General features: G+C 36.9%; 1 protein-coding gene across 3 annotated transcripts in view; it reads left to right on the forward strand.

The window, feature by feature from the left end:
* lrrtm4l1 (leucine rich repeat transmembrane neuronal 4 like 1) overlaps nucleotides 1–14,310 on the forward strand; it is a 171,841-nt gene that overhangs the window by 136,368 nt on the left and 21,163 nt on the right. For 2 of the 3 annotated variants that reach the window (XM_073874123.1, XM_055208762.2), the window contains exon 2: nucleotides 947–2,571. In XM_073874123.1, the coding sequence (XP_073730224.1) occupies nucleotides 1,030–2,571 (1,542 nt within the window). In that variant the 5' untranslated portion in view covers nucleotides 947–1,029. Of the gene's footprint in view, nucleotides 1–946; nucleotides 2,640–14,310 lie in introns of all 3 variants that reach the window. The other variant, XR_008645386.2, reaches the window with a different exon arrangement.

A 14,310-nucleotide genomic window follows, 5' to 3' on the forward strand; every position in this document is an offset into this window, starting at 1 on the left:
GATAAGTTGTAACTTATGTTGTAAGTTAAAATAAGGTAATTTCTTGAGTTACGGAAACTGTCACTAGTCAAGATATAAAAAATGAAAGTTGAAATAACTTGAAAATCCAAGTTTATTTATGCTTAATAATTTAAGTGCAAAACTTTTTTTACAGTGCTGTTTAATTAAAATGTATTGATACTATAAAGGGACTTTATATATCAGGTTATCACATACACCAAAATCACTAATATGAAATTATATTTTAATTAAGCAAGTTTAGCATGTTGTTTAACTACATTTAGTTATATGTTGGAATGAAAAGGTTATAAGATAAATGTGCTTTTTTGTTTTTTGGTAACACTTTACAATAAGGTTAATTAGTTAACATTAGTTAATGTATTAACTAACATGAACAAACCATGAGCAATACATTTGTTACAGTATGTATTAATCTTTGTTAATGTTAGTTAATTTAAATAAAGTTTTTAATTGTTTGTCATTTTAGTTCACAGTGCATTAACTAACGTTAACAAGATTTGAATCAAGTATTACTAATTGTTGAAATTAACATTTAACAAGTATTAATAAATGCTGTATAAGTGCAGTTCATTATTAGTCCATGTTAAGTAATGTAGTTAACTAATGTTAACTAATGAACCTTATTGTAAAGTGTAACTGTTTTTTTATACGTGTTCCTGTATAGCTCAATGGTAGAGCATTGCATTTGCCGCACAAAAGGTCATGGGTTTGAACCCAGGAAACACAAATACTGATAAAAAATGTCTAGCTTGTAATGCACTGTAAGTCGCTTTGGATAAAAGCATCTGCCAAATCATGCATAAATAATATATATTGTTAAAGTATGGATGGGAGCAATATTTCCTCATATGTGCATTGAGAACCGAGAAAATGCTATTTGACTTGCAAAAAATGCAAGCTGATGTTGTGCTGTTATCTTTTTCAGGTTCTGTTGTGTGTGACAAGAGATTAGCGGGCCTCATCTTTCTCCAAGCCTCCTCCCTCTTGCTGTTGGGTTCTGGTGAAAGGATGTGCCCCTATAGCTGCAGCTGCGAGGGAAAGATCGTCCATTGTGAGTCAGCCGCCTTCCAGGACGTCCCAGAAAATATTTCTATCAGTTGCCAAGGTCTCTCCCTACGCTACAATGACCTGCACACAATGCTCCCCTATCAGTTTGCCCATCTTAACCAGCTACTCTGGCTGTACCTGGACCACAATCAAATCGCATTTGTGGATAGCCGTGCTTTCCAGGGTCTGCGACGGTTGAAGGAATTGATCTTGAGCTCTAATAGGATATCACAGCTTCATAACATCACTTTTCACGGAGCACCTAACCTCCGAAGTCTCGATCTCTCTTATAACAAGTTGCAGGAGCTGCAGCCAGGCCAGTTTTTTGGTCTTCGAAAACTGCAGAATCTGCACTTGCGTTCCAACGGGCTCACCACAATACCGGTCCGGGCCTTTTTAGAGTGCAGGAGCTTGGAGTTTCTGGACTTGGGTTATAATCGGCTTCGCATTGTCACTCGAACCGCGTTTTTGGGGTTATCTCGACTCATGGAACTCCACCTGGAACACAACCAGTTTTCGCGAATCAATTTCTTTCTCTTTCCTCGTCTTGTTAATCTTCGTGCCCTTTATCTACAATGGAACCGCATTCGAGCTGTAAATCAAGGCCTTCCGTGGAGCTGGTACACCTTGCAGAAACTTGACGTCTCTGGCAATGAGATACAGACACTAGATCCGGTAGTATTTCAGTGCCTACCTAATCTTCAGGTTCTCAACTTGGAGTCTAACAAACTGGCTAATGTGTCTCAGCAAGTTGTGGCCGCCTGGATTTCCCTAACAACTATTAGCCTTGCAGGTAACATGTGGGACTGTGGGCCAGGCATTTGTCCTCTCGTCATCTGGCTCAAGAATTTTAGAGGCACTAAGGACACTAGTATAATCTGCAGCAGTCCCAAGCAACTTCAAGGGGAAAAGGTTATGGAAGCTACAAAAAACTACATTGACTGTGATGATTATGAAATTACTGCTCAATCACCACTGTATCTCCATACCTTTGAACCAAATTTCGAGCTTACCTATGAACCAGATGAACCAACAATGGATCCTTCAACATCCCCTCCACCCCTGCCTTCACCTGCATCCGAGGCACCCATACTTCCTCAACTCCCCACCTTTCCCAGCCGTAAAAATACACATCCCAGAGACCCCCACTGGACATCCTCATCTTCCAATAGCTTATTAGTGACACCAGCTCCTGATCAGGACGTGTCTTTCCACAAAGTGGTGATGGGAGGTGTGGGACTGTTCCTCTGCGTGTCACTTGTGTTGTCAGTCATTTACATCTCCTGGAAACGTTACCCCGGTGCCACCAGGCTATTGCAGCAGAGTTCAGTTGTGGGTCGAAAGCGAAGGAAAAAGAGTCAGGAGCCAGAACAGAACCTGAGCTCCCAGCTCCAGGAATATTACATGAGCTACAACCCTGCAGCCACACCAGAAGCCATGGAGGTGCTGGGCAATGGGACAGGTACCTGCACCTGCACCATATCCGGCTCCAGGGACTGTGAGGTATGACATGTGAAAGGCAGCCTTAAGTCAAATCAGATCAAAACAAATGAACGGCTCAGGACCTAGAGGTAAATTCTTCATTGTGCATGCTGCAATTAATCATCAGAGCAGGGATAAGTACCCTTGACTCCTGAGGTCCTTCATAATGACTCATCAGGGAAGTCCAATTATGTCCACTTTTCATAATTTCACTTTTTAAAATTGAATTAACTCAAAACCAGGAGTCAAGGGTTGCTTTACCAAAAAGCAATGCACTGCCTACACATTAACTATTTTTGATGGCATCATCGCATTCATGTAAAGGTTTTTATTTGTTTGGTCATACTAATTATAATGTACAGTAATGGTTTCTGAAAATAATCAGATGATACCTTATAATTTAACAACTATATCTATTCCAAAATGGTTAATCAGATCTATGCCCATTGCATTTGGGATTTTGCGTCATTTAGCGTGTGAATCGGCAGCAAAAATAACTTTTAAATGAAAAAGGGAAAACAAATGAGGGCTAATGATATATGGAATGTCACAATCCATTAGAGCATACCAAAGCGCTTTTGCCTCAGTATCTAATGTGATGTGTTTAAAAGCATCTCTTATAACTGTTGAAGTCTATAACTGGTTTATTGAGCTTTAGATTTTAAAGGCTATATGTGACCCGTGCTGGCAAAATGAGTAGGAATGAGCTAATTAGCTAATTATATTTCACATTGTCTATTAAAAAAAAAAGAAAACTCATCCATACCTTAAAATCAGATTTAGCACGCACAAAGTCAAAAACAATACTATAGGAGAAATATATGTTCAACTTTTTTCTTTCTTTTATTGTTTGATTGACATTGAGACAGACAGCTTTAAGATCTACTATAATGCAAATATCTAATATAAATGTTACACATCAGATAATTTTTCCCAACAGTTATCCAAACATTCACTTAAAACATAACAGATTATATTTGGATGAATTCTTGTCAAAACTACGGAAGCCGAGAGAGGCCATGCACTATTATTATTTTGCTTGCTTGTTTTCTTGTGATCTCGACATAACAAAAGTTGTATTCTTGAGATGTGATTAAAGCTTACGTGTACTCGATAGAACGTGTTGTTTTGTTTGTAAACAGCAAAAGCATATTTAGCTAAATTAGCATGGATTTTACTTGGGTCAGAGATTCACTCAAGATGAAATAGATTTGTCAATATTTACAATTTTACAGTGGTAAATTTAAGGACCATCTTTAAGTTACTCAAAAACCTGTTTCTACTTTTAACAACATTTAAATGGAATGACTTAAAGTCAACAAACAGTCACAAAACCAACGTGTTTATGTGGTTGTCAGCTATAATGCACACTTTTTAGATTTTGATATTTATTCAAATAAACTGTTAAATGCTATTGAAGAAAAAAATGTGTACATTATAACTTTAGAGGTGATCCCTAAATTCACGAACTTCAACCGCCCAACTTTGGCTGCGTCTCAAAAACCACACTTGCAGTTTTGGCCACTTGAGAGCGCGTGCACACGACAGGAAATAAGTGCGCAAGACTCTCCCATGTCTTAAAACTGGCAAAGTGCAGTGCCCTTAACGCACACTAAACCCACACTTTCTCGAATACCACTTCGTGATCACGAAAAAAACAAGTAAGCAAAAATAATAATAGTGCATGTCCTCTCTCGGCTTCCGTACAAAACACATATTTTTAAAACTATAATTCTGTGTAGATGTCTATATACTGGGGTCGCGCACTCACGGATCTGCCAGTTAGTGCGAGGAAGATAGTTTTCATGTCTTATCGCTCTTAATAACTCTTAACATCAATCAGGTCTCGAACTTTATCTCTCTTTATTGCTATTTTAACATCAAACAAGTCCTGCACTCCAATTTTTAACTCCAGCATGTTTTAAAACCAAAATGTTACGCGCATATGGATGTACACGCATCTTTGTATTAGATTAAGCATTTAGGATGGTATACCTCTCAGAAAACGTACAAATAAAGATCATTTAAGGATGACAATTTAGAGCATTGAGATTGCTAGACGTGGGCTTAAAGACATAGTTTACCCCCAAATTTTAATTTTGTCATAATGTCATGCTGTTCGCGGACCCCATTTACTTCCATATTATTCTTTTTCCTACTACGAAAGTGAATAGGGCCCACGAACAGTTTGGTTTCAAACATTTCTCAAAACATCTTCATTTGTGTTCAACACAACAAAGAAATAAATGCGGGTTTGTAATATGAGAGTGAGTAAATCATGACAAAGTTTACATTTTTGGGTGAACTATCCCTTTAGTGTACTTATTTATACTTTTTTCCCCTATAGCTCAGTGCGCATTCCGACTCATTTTGACAGCACGGGTCACATATGTGCTTGTTTTTTAATGATGGTAGATGAGAGTTTCTACTTCTAACTTCATTAGTAACAACAACCTGACATGCAATCTAAAAAGGCTATTTACATAGCCTGTATATTAGGAGTTATTTACAACCCAGCAATGGGTCAATAATGGATTATCCCAAACCACTGGCTGGGTTGTTTCAAACAAAAATGCTGGGTTATTTTAACCCATTGTTGGGTCAAACATATTATGGATTAATTTAACCCGTGTGAAATTTTGTATTGCCATGCCATGGGTTAAAACATCCCAACATTTGTTAAAGTGACAGATACTGGTTTAAAAGTCATGAAAAATCCCATGACATGGTTCTACTTTAGGCGTCCTAAAAATAGGAGCCAAAATATTGAAGGAATTACCATAACCTTCATTTGTAAAATTTTAAGCTCTGTGATCCCTGCTTTGATGTCAGAAAGCACATTTAACCACAAAGATATAAATCTTATCAATATATAAGCACCGTGCATGTTTTAAAAAAAAATATTCACACATAAAAGAGAAGCCATGTGTCATAAGAAAAAATATATATATAGGGAACCGGAGGTAATCTGCGTATTCAAATGAGCAAATGGAGGTAACCGAATATCAGACCATACAATCTGTTAAATTTACTAAATGCTTAGTTTGAGTAATTCAGTCATTGTGTTGAATTCATGCAACAACGAACATACACAACACCACAGTTTCTCAATATCCAGGAATTCCTCCTCAAAGTTCAGCATTTTACTTAAAGGAATATTCCATTTTCTTAAAAGAAAAATCCAGATAATTTACTCACCACCATGTCATCCAAAATGTTGATGTCTTTCTTTGTTCAGTCGAGAAGAAATTATGTTTTTTGAGGAAAACATTGCAGAATTTTTCTAATTTTAATGGACTTTAATAGACACCAACAATTAACACTTAACTCAACAAATAACAGTTTTTTATGTAAACTATACTAACTATACTATAAACAATCCCAAACGAGGCATACGGGTCTTATCTAGCAAAACGATTGTCCTTTTTTACAAGAAAAATAACAAATATACACTTTTAAAGCACAACTTCTCGTCTAGATCTGGTTGTGATGCGGCAGGTGACCCCGCGCAATACGTCATGACGTCAAGAGGTCACAGAAGACGAACGCGAAACCCCGCCCCAGTGTTTACAAGTGTGTTGAAAGAGGAACGTTCCGACGTTGTTGTATGTCAACTGATACTAATTAATGTCTTTGTGTCAGTTTATTGTTTACAATGGTCCGCAAATGTGCATTTTATATATGTAACACGTGACCTCCCTACGTCACTACGCATTTACGTTAGGTCGCGCTAGACCAGACCTAGACGAAAAGTTGTGGTCTAAAAGAGCATTTTTTTTTTTTTGTCAAAAATGACAATCGTTTCGCTAGATACGTAAAACCCTTATGCCTCATTTGGGATTGTTTATAGTCCTTTGAAGCACCGCTGTTAAAAACTGTTAAGTGTTGAGTTAAGTGTTAATTGTTGGTGTCTATTAAAGTCCATTAAAATGAGAAAAATCCTGCAATGTTTTCCTCAAAAAACATAATTTCTTCTCGACTGAACAAAGAAAGACATCAACATTTTGGATGACATGGTGGTGAGTAAATTATCTGGATGTTTCTTTTAAGAAAATGGAATATTCCTTTAAGGTATTATTCGAAAGCACCACACAAAATCCTTCCTGTAGGTTTTTTTTTTTGCTCTGTTGTGGTTTTCATCCAAACAGGTACTCAATGCATTGTGAAACCTGCAAAGAAAGATAACTTATTTTTGATCCCAAGAAGACATTTAAATGTAACAGCAGCTAGAACAGATGTAATGACGTAGATTTAGCAGGTAGTTGAACACCTGGATGGCAGCAGGGAGGAAGGTGCCCCATGGCGTCTTACAAAGTAGATGCTTTTTATGATGGCTGAGAGCCTAGACAGCATTTCCCTTAGCCACCAACTCCAGGGGATTGGGGTTCAGTTCTTGCCAACTTTACTGATTAAACTATAACGTCATGTTCCCGATTTGAAGCTGCAACCTCAGCACATACTGTAGACAAAGTCCTTTGCCACTACCAGTTTAGCAAAATCTGTAGTTGTTCCCTTAAACATTTAAAAGTCCAAATTAGTTTTTATACACTGTAAAAAGTGAATCTTAAAAATGACTTCCGCGGCTAAGAAGCACATTACTTTGTGTGTAATACAAAATATTTGGTATAATACATAATACATATAATACAAAGTGTTTGCGTGGTTTATGGTTCAAAAAACACATTATTTTCCACATACTGTTCTTTATTGTAGCTAACGCATCGATTTGTACAAAGCTCGTCGTTCTGAGAAACCGTGGTGTGATACGATTGGCCAGCTATCCAGTGCATTGTGATGGGCCGAAAAACCTCAATTGCGTAAATGGAAATGTGACGCTCCTTACCATGTTTCCACAATCGTCTTTGCTACCTTATCAATCCGAGCCTGAATCTGACCCAGAAAGATGACCAAGCTGATCGATTCACTTTACCAGCACGACATGAGCAGAACTTAAAAGATTGATAAGGTTAGGATACTAAAACATTAAAACCATGTGTGCATTTGTGATCGTAGAAACGGCAAACAACAACCGCTACTCTACACTGCACAAAACATGCATTTGAATCGTCAGTGGGAAATTCATTAAAAATGAAAACAAAGTTGTGAATCAGAAGAGCCAGAGTGTACTTGCAAAGTTGGAATTGCTCCACTTTTTAGACAAAGCCGTTGGGCACATCCAGCCTTGTACTCCCCCGTGTTCAGAAAGTAATCCTCCGTAAAATGTGCAGCACACTATTGAACATTTCGGCTGTACTGTTCTGAAACAGTGTTGTAAATAAAACCACTGGTTTCTTAATGTTTCCTGTATTGGGAGGCCAAACAAAGTAGTTTTTGCATGGAAAAACAGTGTCTACACGACTTGGTTACTACAGTGCGAATGAAAGTTACACCCTCTGTCTTTGCATATACATTAGGGCGGTGTTATGCAAATGTTCTTTTTAGTATGACGTCCAACTGGGGTCAACTACAATAATGTACGGTATATGAAATATACTGCGTTTTTTGAACCATAAACCACACAAACACATTGCATTACACTAAATACACAAAGTAATGTGATTTTTAGCTACAGAATATTGGCCCTTTAAAGGGACACTCCACTTTTTTGAAAATATGCTCTTTTTCCAGCTTCCCAAGAGTTAAACATTTGATTTTTACAGTTTTGAAATCCATTCAGCTGATCTCTGGGTCTGGCGTTACCACTTTTAGCATAGCTTAGCATAATCCATTAAATCTGATTAGACCATTAGCATCATCGATATTTTTCCTATTTTAAACTTGACTCTTCTGTAGTTACATTGTCTACTAAGACCGACATTAAATTAATGCTATTAGCTCAGATATGGCTAGGAACGATACTCTCATTCCGGCTTAATAACCAAGGACTTTTCTGCCGTACCATGGCTGCAGCAGCGTAGGGATATTACGCACTACCTAGGGCGGGGACGGTTGTAATTATCACCGCACCACCGCGGTGGTGGAGTGCGACCCCTGGTCGGGAAGTGCGCCCTGCGGTTGTATGCACGTCACAATTATGAAAAATATAAAGTACAATCTCGCCCAGTGAGATGTCTTTAGGTTCGTGTTAACACAAACAGCCAGCAGACGCGGAGTTAATGCGCTATTTGCAAAGGAAGGCAACTGATATCAGTGATGACCCCTTGGTTACTTTCAATAGCAGGGGACTATTTCCAGGCGCTGCGTAATATCACTGGTTACTTTAGCGCAATGCTAATGGTCTAATCAGATTCAATGGATTATGCTAATGCTAAAAGTGGTACCGCCAGACCCGGAGATCGGCTGAATGGATTCAAAATGGTAAAAATCAAATGTTTAACTCTAGGGGAGCTGGAAAATGAGCCTAAGTGGAGGGTCCCTTTAAAGTATTTTCCACATGTATATTGAAAAAACAAAAAAAAATTGGGTTTTAAAAATGTAAGTAATTTTTACTTAACTTGCTCCAACTTTTCACTTTTTACTGTGTATATGAGATACTTCACACATATTTTAGTTTTATTTGCTCTTACAGCCACTGTTATCTCATACTTTTTGTTCTTTAAAAAAATTATGAAATGTATTCATCAATTACCAAAGCGTTTTACATATTTGTCTGTTGTCGGCACATTTCGTCTTCCTGAGCATTGCCATAGAAACGGATGAGTCCATTGGTTTCAAGGACGCGTGCCCACCCGAGTAGAATCTCCAAGTTGTCATCTCATAATTACAGTCATTTTCGACAAGACGTGAACGCAACATTAGTGAATGTCATTAAGATGAATATATGTAATACAGCTTTACCATGAATTTGTACGTTATAGGAACCATATTGAAACTTTATGGCTTTTCTGCTTATTAAATTTGCAAATTAAATCAAAGTCAATTTTCGTTGACTCCCTGAAATGAAAAAAAGCTTTCGTTTATTGATTCTTCAGTTCCTTACCAGCTGCTAACCAAAGGTGACAGGCAATTTTTTTGTTTACTCTTTCCTTATATGTTTTTATTATTGTCCTCGTTTCCGGCTACGCATGTTTAATAATGGAAGGGCAGGAATCCACTCTGCTTATGATTATGAAAGCACAGTGTTGCTGTGCCGGACGCAGATCTTTTCATTTCATCCTTGCTCGGTGGAAGCCGTCCCTGTGGATGCTGGTGAGACGTGCTTATCGTGAGTGGGATGCCGGTGCCGAGGCTTTTTCTCTGTGATTGAATCGGCACTGGTGTGGAGGAAGGGAGAGAGATGGAATGAAAGGCCAAGCCCAGCTCTTTGGGCTTGAATGACCTTATTCATCTGTTGTTATTCAATAGAGTGCATTAGTAAGATTCAGATCTTTTGGTTCTGAATTTGTACTACACAGAAATAAAATCATTTCAGGCATCAGAAATGGTATTTGAATATATAAACTCTTTGGAATAAGATATAATGATTAATATCACGCACAAGCTAAAGTGCTGTTGCATTAAATATCATCACAGCTGTGGGGGCTACAGGTTAAGTAGATCACGTCCGTCCCTGTGCTGTTATACTAAATATCAGCATTTTTGAAAGGTGTTAGACCAAACATATTTACTTATTTACTTACCTTACACATTATATTAAATCTTATATATTTGGTTTTGCACCATGTTCAGAAATTAAAGTGCATTAAGGAAAAGCACATTTGGTTAGCAAAATCTGCAAAATTGAACAACATATATTTTTAGTGTTTCATATAATAATAAAATGATTAAAGAAAATTACAATTATTAATTTTTATTTCATAAAACATTAATTAAATGCATGCAGCTTTTACTAATGTGTTGATTTACAGTTAACAAACAGCAAAGTGATAGAAAAGAAAGCAAAGAAATATAATATAAGCTTCTTCTTAACAAGGAGTGGCGGGAAACGGTCCCCGGTAAAAAGATTGCAGCGATTAGCAAATAGCAACGTGATCCAACTTCCAACGATTCAATAAATTCTCGATTTATTTAAGTCCCGCTCTGCCGTTTTTCTCATTTCAGAAACACTTATTATTATTATTATTATTATTAGCTACAATGACCGTTAAATTAATAAAAAACAGATAGGGGTTTTGGGTTGAACATATTGTTTTTATATCAAACATTTTGGAAAAAAAATACACTTTCCAAAAGTAAACTTTGATTCTTAAAGGGGCGGTGAATTTATCGATTTTATTGTTTTATACTGTTGTCTGATGTCTACTTATGATGTTTGCGTGGTTTTTACATTCAAAAACATCAAAAGCAATAAGTAATAGGCTATTTTGTAACATGTATTAGTGGCTCTCTGGAGAAATGGTTCGTTTGAAGGGGCGGGCCGCACTAAAGACCTGGACGTAAACGCCCACTGCTATGATTGGATAGCTTCATTCCCCCCGTCATTACAAGTGGGGAAATGTTTTAAAAACATTAATGGGTAAAAATAGCAGCCGAACACAAACATGTTTGAGCCACAAAAGATTCTGGGTGCTAAAGATGATACACATAAATGACAATACGTATATTAAAGTAGAAACAAAACTCGACGTGACTAAATTACCGTATACAACACAGTAAGCGCGCATCAGAATCTAAACTGCGGCTGATAAATCTTATAAATAACTTTGTATATTTCTATTGTGCTTGTAAGGTTGCTTTTACATTCACGTAATGTTACATACCACAGTTATATGATAAAAAATAAGCTTTGATGAGTGTTTGGCCTTTCAAACGCAACTCGCCTAAATTACCGTATACAACACAGTAAACGGGCATCAGAATCTAAACTGCGGCTGATAAATCCTTCCTTATCACTACAGTCGTATTGTTAAGTGTTGCACCTTTATTAATCGATTAATGTTTTTAGTAAATTAAAACAGTCAAACAAACGTGTTTAGACACGGATGTTACAACAGGACATATCAAGCAATCTCTTCTAACAAAGCAATAGTGAAATGCAGTAACTTAAATAAAGTAAAATGTCTTACTGTGTATACTGCAGCTGTGTCATTGTTGTCAGATCCAATACAAGTGGTGCTTTTAATCACAGTCTCTTTGCAAATCCAGCATCGACTTCTTTACAAATGAATCCGTGTACACAAAGTTAACAAACACTCCCCACACGAGCTGGAACTTCTTCAAAAGCAAACTTTATCCATGCATTCCTAATGTTATGTTCTAAGCCTCCGAATTAAAGTATTTAGCTTCTGTGTTGTTCCCACGTGGTTCTTCCACAACCGAAAATGCGTTTCCATGGTTTGTCTATCATAACAGATCACCGCGTCAAAATAAAAGTCTCTCAGAATTTTTTTTTATTTAAAAGTCATTTTGGTTACATTTGTCAATCTTTAAAGACATGTTTACTTGTTGAGACACACATGTGTCACGCGAAGCTGTGGGCGGGGCTACAAAAGTGGTGGTTGTATTTGGCTTTGGGAGGTGCTTAAATTCTACTTTGACGTCATACTTTTCCAAATTCCACACTCCCTTGTAATACTGGCTTAGTACCAAAAACTGTTATATTTCAGTAGCACAGACGTTTTCAGTTCTGAAACTTGCAGGATGTTCATCTAAGTATGATGACCTCTTATATAACAAATTATCAAGTTAAAATTGAGTATTTGATTCACCACTCCTTTAATTTATTATTATTTTTAATTTTATTCTTTTAAATAAAATGATAAAATACTGCTTAAATTCTCTCAGAGCTGCTCTGGGTATATTAATTTGTTCACATCGTCATATAGTGAGTGAAATGTATAGTTTTTATTATATGGCCTAAGTATAATCAACTTAAATTGATCTGTAATATAAATCACTTAAATGGGCATTAGTGCCTCTTTTTGCAGCCACTCTTCGTCCAAAGTATTTCCATACTGTAGATTTTAACTTTTCTGGTGGGGGATAGAGGATAGAATTTGTAGTCTCTGACATTTTTTGTATATAAACGTGTGGAGTCTAGCAGTCACGCCGAATGAAGTTGCATGTGCGTAGTAGTGCAGGTGAGATCTGCTTTATAAGCAAATGTTTACGGTATGATAATCGTAAATGTTAATATCAAGGTATACCCCAATACCGGTAAACCGTTACAACCCTAGAGTCCATGTCTGGTCATCTCAGATTTTGTTATGGAGATAAAATTAGGATCGGGTGTTTTTGGGAGTTTTGTATTATGATACGAGTGTATGTTAGGGTGATTGTTTTGTTATTTCCCTATGGGGATCGGTTGGACCTGGAAGCGGTGGATGATGTCAGACTTCACAAGCTACTTGTGATTCATTGTGACTTAAAGTCGCAGCTCCTCTTGTAGTTTAGTTAGCGGTTCACTGTGCTGCAGTTTGTGTTTTTTGTAAAGGCACATGACAAAGACACTTGTTTCACAAAATGTGGTGGAGGTGGCCCCGTTAAAATTTTCTATGCAGAAAACACCCTGAGAAAGCACCATAAACATGGTCCATATTCCTTGTGACTTTTATTTCATGCCTTCTGAAGCCATATGATACCTTTTCAAGAGGAAAAGACTCTTTGCTGAATTTTTTTTCTCTGTGTTTGATGTCAAGATAAGATGTGAGAACATTTGATGTTTTTTTATCCTGATATGACTTCATTTTAATTGAACATGAGCACGCATGAGCTTTCAAAATTATGGTAGATATAAACATTTTTAGGGATTATCAACTTTAATTTCAGTTTGACACAAATCGTATACACAGGTCATATAGACTTGAGATTGTTGTCCTTGATGGAACTCGACAGATCCAGTTTTTTTTCTGATGAGCTCAGTGAACACTAAAATACTTATTTTGTGTTTGACAGAAGAAAGAATTTCACAAAGTTTTGTGAAGAAAAGATGAGTAAATGATAACAATTTTCATTTCAAGAGTCGTTTCATAAAAACAGGTCCTTTTCAGATATAATAATTACCTAGCCAGGCTTCTTAAGGGTACTTAAGAGAATTACTAAGAAATATCGACATCCATGTGTCAGTCCTGCATTCTCGAGTATACTGTTTTCTACGTTTTCTCAGCATATTCATTGTGTTTAAAATGGGTCCTTGGCAAGCTGTAAAATATGTAAGGTTTTTCTCACTCAAGATTCATAAAAAAGTGAATAGATTCTTTCAGACATTTGCAAAAATGAGTCAAGACACCTGAGCGCTTAGACCTCACAATAACATGGCCCTGGTGTGCCAGAAAAGATGTTATAAACAACAAGTTCTCAAGCTCTTTAAGGAACTATGGTTCAAGCTTCCCTACAATTTCCATAAAAATATGTGATATATCATTCACCTGTTTTATGATATCATGCCGTATGAACCGATTACACCATATGCCAGTTGATTTATAGCCTCATCAGATTAAAGTGGCCATTAAATGCCTAATGCCACCAGATGTCAAAGAGTGCCACATTATGAATGGTATTAAATTTATGATTCAGATTCATTTCCTGTTTTAATTTTAAAGGTATCTTTTTAAAGCGGCTTCCCAACCACCCCTCACCCATTCCCCATTCATTTATGTATTAATCCTTTGTGGAGATTGTTTGGCATTTGAAAGCACATGCAGTAAAAATGCATAAAGAAAGGTAATTGAAAAAGAGAACAGGCCATAGCAAATAACCATAGGTAAGTATAGGTAAATAAGGAAGTAGGGATGTGCCCGAAGCCGAATACGTTATTCGGAAGGGCACAGATAATAGCTTAAAAAACGAATAACGAATTCATACGAATAACAGAGAAAATATTCGGCCAGACATAATCACGTGTTTACCGGAACGGAACAG

The sequence above is a fragment of the Misgurnus anguillicaudatus genome, chromosome 12 (assembly GCF_027580225.2).
Source record: "Misgurnus anguillicaudatus chromosome 12, ASM2758022v2, whole genome shotgun sequence".
Classification (NCBI taxonomy): Eukaryota; Metazoa; Chordata; class Actinopteri; order Cypriniformes; family Cobitidae; genus Misgurnus; species Misgurnus anguillicaudatus.